Source organism: Dipteris shenzhenensis, chromosome 30, assembly GCF_047967505.1.
Source record: "Dipteris shenzhenensis isolate YYH24624 ecotype China chromosome 30, Dip_SZ_1.0, whole genome shotgun sequence".
Lineage (NCBI taxonomy): Eukaryota > Viridiplantae > Streptophyta > Polypodiopsida > Gleicheniales > Dipteridaceae > Dipteris > Dipteris shenzhenensis.
Window position 1 is genome coordinate 44055335 of NC_141625.1, and position 8584 is coordinate 44063918.

At 38.9% G+C, this 8584-nt stretch overlaps 1 protein-coding gene across 2 annotated transcripts; it reads right to left on the reverse strand.

Moving 5' to 3' along the window:
• Positions 1–4678: 4678 nt before the first annotated feature.
• Positions 4679–7837, reverse strand: LOC147882182 (zinc metalloproteinase aureolysin). Of its 2 annotated transcripts, XM_087401971.1 has the most exons (3): positions 7573–7837; positions 6205–6270; positions 4679–5115 (listed from the first exon to the last, which is right to left on the reverse strand). In XM_087401971.1, exons 1-3 carry the CDS (start codon positions 7705–7707, stop codon positions 5038–5040), a joined length of 279 nt encoding a protein of 92 aa, XP_087258097.1. In that variant the 5' UTR covers positions 7708–7837; the 3' UTR covers positions 4679–5037. The 2 variants fall into 2 exon arrangements, with proteins under 2 accessions (XP_087258097.1, XP_087258096.1); XM_087401970.1 differs by lacking the exon at positions 7573–7837 and having other exon boundaries at positions 6205–6917.
• Positions 7838–8584: the final 747 nt, after the last annotated feature.

Sequence of the window (8584 nt, forward strand, 5' to 3'; positions counted from 1 at the left end):
TGGACCACAAAGAGAAACTCAGGAAAGATGCTTTTACAATGATGAGAAAATTAGGGCCTCCAACCCTGTTCGTGATGTTATCGTGTGCAAAAAAACTGTGGATACCTTTAACAAAAATGTTTGCATTACATATACTCAACCAACAATAAAAAATGCATGGCACAAGAAGCACGAGTGCTAAAATAAGGAAATTGATAAGAGAGAATCCAACAATTTGTGCGAGATATTACGCTCACAAACTCCAACGATTCCTGAATCTGATAATGGAGGACGAAGAAATACTAGGAAACGTACTCGATCACTTCTTCATCACAGAATTCCAAAGCAAAGGAAGCCAACATAAACATGGCATCATGTGGATGAAAGATGCACCAACGTATGATATCCATGACACTAGTGACATCACATATTTTGTTGACAAGTACATAACATGTGACAAGAACCTAGTAGTAGCAAATATCAAGAACATCCAAACACAGAGACATACATCTACATGTAATTTAAAAAAAACATCATCTGTAGATTCCACTATCTTAAACCTCCACTAGACAAAACTATGATTCTAACACCTCTGCAAGACAATGATCTTCACATTTACAAAGAAATATACATAGCAGTTGCTAGACATCTACACAACATGGAAGTCAAAACAAATATGACGTTTACCAAGTGGATCGACAATATCAAAGTAGACACATTAACATGCACACTAGCACTACAACCACAAATAGGAGAACCAACCCTATTCTTGAAAAGAGAACCAAAGGACATTTCACAAATGCTTTTAATCCATAGATGAGATTCTTATGGCAATCAAATATGGACAAATAGTACATTATGGACCCATACTCAACCACAACATATTGCACTTCATACATAATAAAAATGGACAATACAATAACAAGCAGTCTCCAACATACAATTAAAACTTGCATACAAGATAACAATACTGCATACGATAGTCTACGAAGAATGGGAAATATGTTTTTACATGCGTAGCACATGAGTGCACCACAATTGGCATCCTTCATTACTCTGTCTTTGCCATTAAATAGAACAACAAGAAACTTCTACTTTATAAACACACCAAAAACACTCATCCTCAAGTGAAAACAATTGCAATGCCTCCCGAGTGAGTCTACTAACATACCATGCAAAACTATCATTCAATAAATACACAAGAAGAAAAGACATGGACAACATTTGCAGCAGAATATAACTATGACAATGGCAGCATTAAGAAGAGATGAAGACCAAGAATTATAAGATTTCTATAGTTCAACATGGCAAAAGACCCAGAGAATTACTATCATGAATAGATACTGCTATACTACCCTTTCAAAGATGACGAAGATCGTGAACTATCTATACATGGATCTTGGCAAGAAGCCTACAATTCTCGGTGCAAGATTATACTACGAAATAGAGCTTTATATACACAAGATGACAACAACGAGTAAAAAGCACAAGAGCATGATATCCAACACATGAATAACAACAAAATTGAGACGGCTGAAAACCATGACTTCAAACAAAATAAATTTCCCACATACAATATTACATTTGACATAAGAAGCATAAATTAAAAAATGATGAATGATAAATTCATTATTCCTATCAAAAAACAAATCCTCATGCGTAACAACGAATACTTCAAGATGATTCGATCTCTCAACATTGAATAGAGGCAACTATTTGACGATGTCATGACACGGAAAAAGATTCATCCGACAAAAAAAATTTACTTATTTCTCATAGGTGGAACTTGCACAGGCAAAACATACCTTCTTCTGCTTATAGTCCAAGGTTTATTACGGTTTTACAATCAAACTCTTTCATGTGTAGATTATGGACTACTGCATGTATTAATGTTAGCTTACACAAGGAAAGCAGCTTACAACATAAACAGCCTTACTATACACTCCGCATTACATTTGCCATTACAAACCCAAAACTTAACCTCCCTCTCGAGGGAAAAGCTTGATACACTCATTTGTCTTTATGAACAATTATACGAAAAAAATTTGACAAGATTTCATTAGTGGGAAGACAAACTTTGGATTTCGCCGACCTCTGTATGTGAACCTTTAAAAGAAATTACGTAGAATACTTTGGAATTGTCGACGTCATCTACTGCTGCGGGGATTTATATCAGACCAAATCGGTGAAAGACGGTTGGATAATTAAACCAAAGAAAGACTCATTGCAAACAGTAGCGAGCACATATTGGCTTACAAAACCACGATGTTATGAACTCCAAAAAATAATGCAACAAAATAATAATCAATTCATACAAGCACTGAACTCTTTCAGGAAGTGTACATATAGCGTCGAACAAATACAACACATCAACCAACGTTGCCTCCGTGACCCACCCCAAGACCATACATTCCCTCACCTTTACTATACCAACCTTGAAACAAACAAACATAACGACAAAGTTTTCCATGCAATGTCAAGTAAAGAATACAATAGCAAAGCAATAGACACATTCACTAGCTACAGTCGTATTTTATCTGAAATACTAGAAAATCCTAAAGCGACAGACGGCAGACTGCAAACAACAATACAAATTAAAGAAGAAATGTTGGTTGAATTGTGTGCATGAAACATTAATCAACAAGATGGATTAGTAAACGGTGCAGATGGTGTTTTCATGGGCATCTCCACATATCAAAATAATGCCATTGTATGGATTCAATTTCAGAACCCACAAATAGGGGATGAAACCCGGCAAAACAACTTCCATGCATACATAGCAACCATCAATCGTAAATGGATACCGATATTCCGAGTTACAAGGAAGGTACAAATTGGCCCTTCTAAAACAAACATCCTAATGCGACAACAATTCCCGATTCAAGCAACTGCTGCTAAAACGATCCACAGAGCACAACGTACAATGGAGAAATTGGCTTTCTCACTAGCAAGAATTCGGAAACACGACACTTTCACGCGTAAAAAACACAAAAAACCTTTACTTACTTCAACTACTTTAACAATAACATTTCCTTGTAGATAGAGACATGCATGATGAGATGGAAAGGCTAACAACTCAATCAAGATGGGAAACTCTAAATAATAAAATCCAACAACACAAACACAACTATACTGACACAATTTTTGAACTCTTATGTCATTACAGAAATACAAAGACGACATACAAGCCACATAGACACTTCATGAACTCCAATATTATATGTTTACAAGAGACTAGAACCGGAGACTGCAAACCATATCTCACGCCAAATTTTCAGTATATAAACAATCGCTTCAGTTGCACCCTGGTGCAAAAGATTCTCATTGAAAAAGCAGAGAAAATTTCACCACATGGAATCGAGATCACATCAATTCGTGTCAACGCAAAACACTGAACGTATGAAATTTTAAACATATACAAACCACCATCCAAACAAACGAAAATATTCTTTAATTACTACACAAAACACTGCCAACAATTTCTGCCACACAAAATATCATTCTCATAGGAGACTTCAACATTGATGTGCTTCAACAAACAAAAGACTCACGGACGTTACAAGAGATTATGAACAGTCCGGCTACAAACACAATAACAGAATACGTATTGTAGTCCCCTACTCGTACACCTACAAATACAACTTCGGCACATTCTCAACATGTGATCTCCCATTAGCAAAGACGAAGCCTTTTCTCAAACAAAAAACAAACAAACTTTTACTCACAGCAGGGCCTCAATGGAATCTCCACCTTGTTCTACATCATCTTTTGTGGTAGTAGATGGAATCAAATCTATGCATACATGTGATGGCTAAACATTACACAAATAATCAACCTGAGTTAATATATAGATGTTTCAAAGGAAGGTATTGTGATGACTTCATATGCATCATAGCTTACCAACTTGTAACATTTGGCGTTCATCTCTTTCCGAAGATCCTCTTTCGATGTTTAAGATTTCTTCCAGTGTCATGATGGATTTTATCTTTGTTCATTTTGCATGATGATTTGAGGAGGCTATAGTGTGGTTCTGATGATGACAACTTAAGGATTTTAAGCTATAAGTGTGTTAGAAATCAAATCTAAGGTGATCAATTTGTAGAGCACAATCTACTAAACACTTTTGCTTTTTACAGCACCTCAAACTTCCTCATGGATCAAAAGTTATGGCCATATGAAGTTTTGTGAAACTTCATCCAAAATGAGCTTTCATGTTCAAATCTTAGATAAAATCATAAAACAAAAGTCATCAATGTTTTGCACTACCAGAGGGAAAAAGGATTTCACACTTACTACAGATGTTCTACATAGGATAGGATTTCATTCAACTTGCCTCAATGTTAAGTTGACTTCCGAAACAACACTTCCTTGGCATGGAAACCACAAATTTGTCCTGACAAGTGAAATATGGATCCTTATGGAAGCACGAGAACCATTAATGGAAGGTGGGCCCACATTACCCTACGAAAGTATGGTCTAGGTATAACTACATCTACACAGACAACAGACCAAAACAAGCATTTTTGTGTTTATTCTTTTGTAAAAAATGTGTGTTTTTTGTATCAAAATAGGAGATCCTACTGAAAGTCAAGAAATACAGCTGAGCCCAGCATGTTTGTTACCAACTTGACATTGAGTTGTGAGAACTTTGAAGCCTCTAAGAAGATGCAGGTCGGACAAGTAGTTGTTTGCTCTCAGGAAAATTAATATAATACATTGTGGCTAACAATCAAGTTGTAATAAAATCCAATCAAAGCCTCTAACAAAATGTGATTGCGACAACCCCCTTTCCAATCCCAGATAAGGAGGCTCAATCATGTCAGAAAGATTTTAGAATGCCTCTTGTACTTGGAAAAAAGAGAAAAACGATATCCAATTAAAGTGAGGTCGCCGTACATAAACAACTGACGTGATCAAAGGAACACTGACATTATGGGACCCATCAAAATGTCTTTTGAATAAAATTAAAGTGGAGTATCTTGGTTGGAATTATCTTTCCACCTTTGTACAGACTGATCTACAGCATCTTTGGCCATTGAAATCTCTGCATCAGAGAACTTATGCTCCAAAATACCCAAAGGTCCAGGTTGTAGCACACTGAACACTTTTTCCAAGTCCCGTTCCCACTGCCTGAATCTGAAAACAAAACAGTATAAGGATACTGATGAGAACACTGTCTCCCGACCTTCCAAAAGATGCAGCTGAAATCTGCTCATGGTTTCAAAAGAAAACCTTACCCTATCTTTTGGCCACTACTATATCTTCATGTTTTATGTGATCCACCTTACTAAAATGCAGACAGTATCATTATATCATCTCTTTCTGTACAACTTTTTGTTCTTAGTTTGCTCCACAAGGCTCATTAAGCAGGCGGATACACAGATTCTGAATAATACAGCTTCCACAAAATGTGTAAAAATAAACATAGCACATGAAAAATTGGCATTTTGTAGCTTTTATGCTTTTTGAAGGGCATCTTTGCTATGATAATTTCCCCCAAAATTCCAGCTTCTTCAACAAGAGATCTTTCCTTACATCCAACATTGTATGGAACCCATGAACATACTCAAACGTGTGTTAACAGAGCAGAAGCAACAACACCTCTTGACAGTCACCACCAAGGCAAAAACCACGATTTCAACCTGCTTACAAGAACTAGGTCCCCTGACATCCCCACTAGTATCATCAGTACCCAAGAATAGGTGTAGACAGTTGTATAAACATAGCTCTCATACATGTACCCATATCTATGCACCCACGCACAAAGGAACATACATTTTATATGAAGTCTTTGTACTAAGTCTCTCTCAGAAATGCAGAGGGCAAGATTTATACACCCAAGGTGAAGGTGAGCATTAACAATAACAAAAAACTTTCCAACCACAATTGCAAAGATACATAATACTCAAAGATAATGAAAATACAGAAAAATATACTTCAGTCAAGGATTTTACAACAGATACAATAAAAGCAGTTGAAGCATTACGAGCCTATCTACTTTAATGTCTTCATCCTAACGCTTCAGTTGTAAGCATAAACACAATCATCCATCCATACAACAGATACAATAAAAGCAGTTGAAGTATTACGCGCCTATCTACTTTAATGTCTTCATCCTAACGCTTCAGTTGTAAGCATAAACACAATCATCCATCCAAAAACAGATTTTTGCTGGAGGACTCTAATCTCAAACACAGCCCCAAGGTATTCAAGTGAAGAGCTTACTTGAATGATGATATACTGGAGGACAGACAGCGACGCAGAAACTCTTGCATGTTTTCCCTTAACAACCTGAAATGTGAAATTAGCTTGTTATAGCCTTGAATAATGTCTTCAAGAAAATAAAAGTTCATTCAGTTCATGAGAAAATCCAAGATATCATCATAGAAGGAAGCCAAAAACTAAGCCATGGATGGAATGTGAGCCAGCCTTGATCACAAAAAGCTACAAAATGTTGACAGTTCGATATGGCAGAAAATTGCATGGCATGGAAGGTGCATACACAGAAAACCCATACAACAGTTACTATTCAATTCCTGGAATCGTAGGGAAATCTTGCACACAAAGCAATCCATAAACACATACCAAACGCCAGATACATCCCCCCCACGGAAAATGAACCTTCTATTTTATGCTTTGACATAAGCTATCCGTGAGGGCTCTGACAAGAAAAGAAGACCAGCTGCTTTGCGGCTTGCTTCTTAGGATTCCAACTCACTGCCTAAGGTAAACCAAGAGCAAAGGCCAGCAGTCAGTGTGTGGGAATGCTGACAATGCCCTACGATCTCCTAGAACCCTCATTACCTTCCCAAATCGTGTGCAAGGTATACATAATGCCCATTAACGAGGGTGGCGAATCTATCGTCCACCCATCAAAGGCTGCAACATGCAACCCAGATATGCCATCCTGCCACCATCTTCCTAGACATCATCCTCCGGCAGACATGAGCGGAACTGCCTGGAGACCAGTGTGACATGGTAGATCTCCAGGTGCACGATTCTCTCCCTCCAGCAAGGGACACTATATGAAGCTCCACGGTTTAAAGGAAATTTGGAATGAGACACGACCTTGTATCAAGGCTGATGCCTTTCTGTGATGGTGGATTGGAGAGGGGCAGATTACTACTCTTCTCTTACTCTGTCCATTGAACTAATGGTGGCTGTTTGCTGGCTCTTCTGGCTACTGATGCTTAGAATAAGGGGGAGGGATCGCTTTTATAGCATGATTGGCAGCCAGCAGACTGCCACATGTCAGCCTATTCCTGTGCCTGCTGCAGCTGACTAGCTCATGTTCAGCTTCCTGCTGCAGCTGACTAGCTAATGTTTGGCTTCCTTCATGGTCAGGTTCAACTTTTCTAGGTGTTCCCTTACCTATATAGGGAGGAAGTTTCACTTCCCTCCCCATCACTTCTCAGCACTTCTCTCACTGTTGGATTGTGGGAGCAAGTGACCTCAAGTTTGTGCTCAGCATTCGGAGGATATTGCCCATCACTACTCTCGCCATAGGAGAGTACTTGCTCCACACGTCCCAAGTCTCCACCCTCCTCTGAAGAATCCCCATTTTTCTTGGGCTTACCTTTCCATTTGACTTACCTTTGTCCGAAGCAACAAAGGCTGTCTCATCACCACCTCAGCTCGGTTGTACATCTTCTCCTCAGCTTCCTCCTGCGAAAGTATTAGCTTAAGCTCCTCAAGGGTTACTGGCTCTGTTAGCTCTGTAGTTGTCATGCTTGTGATCAACCCTCCGAAGCGCACTTGGGAAACATTTAGCACTAGCAGTGTTCATGTCCACCTGCCCAATCCTTCACCACCTTCACTTTTGTGAGGTAATCATGCTTTCAAAATTTTCATCTTTTACAAGTCATTCAAGATGGTCAATGCTTGTGCCGGATAATCCCAATGATCATAACCCACTCTTAAACCTTCATTAGGTCTCTGAGTGTAATTATATTCCCTGCCGCACCCAAGGGGATTCAGTTCTACTCGAGTCACCATCTTCCAAATCTTCCTTGCCACCCTGTGGCTCCTGATCTTCACCTCCCACAACAAGTAATTGCTCTCGTTCAACTTGTCCTCCTCTCCAAACTTGGAAATAAGAGGCATACCAGATGTGACGAAACAGCCTGCAACCTAACTTCACAATAGGAGAACCGTCTCAATCAGAGTCCTTGTCCTTCAGATGTAGTGAAGATAAGTAGATCCTTTGGCAATATCATGTCAGAGACACCAGAGCTTGCTTGCTGTAGCCGACCCCTTGCAGCAGAATGATTATACCCAAGGGATCCTACTCCCCTTAGATCACACTTCAACATGTGCACACAAGTAGATCTCGAACACGTTCAGAGAAATATAAGGCCGAGTAGATAAGACAAAATGATATATATCTGCTCCAAACTAGGACTGACCATAGTACAAAATTTGCGGTAGGTGCACCGCTCATGGACAGCCTAAGTGCCGATGATCCTAAACATGGCTTAATAGGGCTTTATATAGAGGTGAAGCACTGGTATGCTCCCCTCTCCTTGTAGACAGACTGCCCCCTAAGACAGGCTGACTTCCGATCGGGACAATGTAATTCCCAAAAAACAAAATATTGAGCTTGCCA

What these genes read in the sequence shown, in the direction of transcription:
- LOC147882182 (XM_087401970.1), bottom strand. Translation starts at nt 6,332, where the DNA reads ATGAACTTTTATTTTCTTGAAGACATTATTCAAGGCTATAACAAGCTA. An exon ending in TCCAGTATATCATCATTCAA is followed by an intron (nt 5,116 to 6,204) that starts GTAAGCTCTTCA and finishes TTTTGTTTTCAG; the next exon opens with ATTCAGGCAGTGGGAACGGG.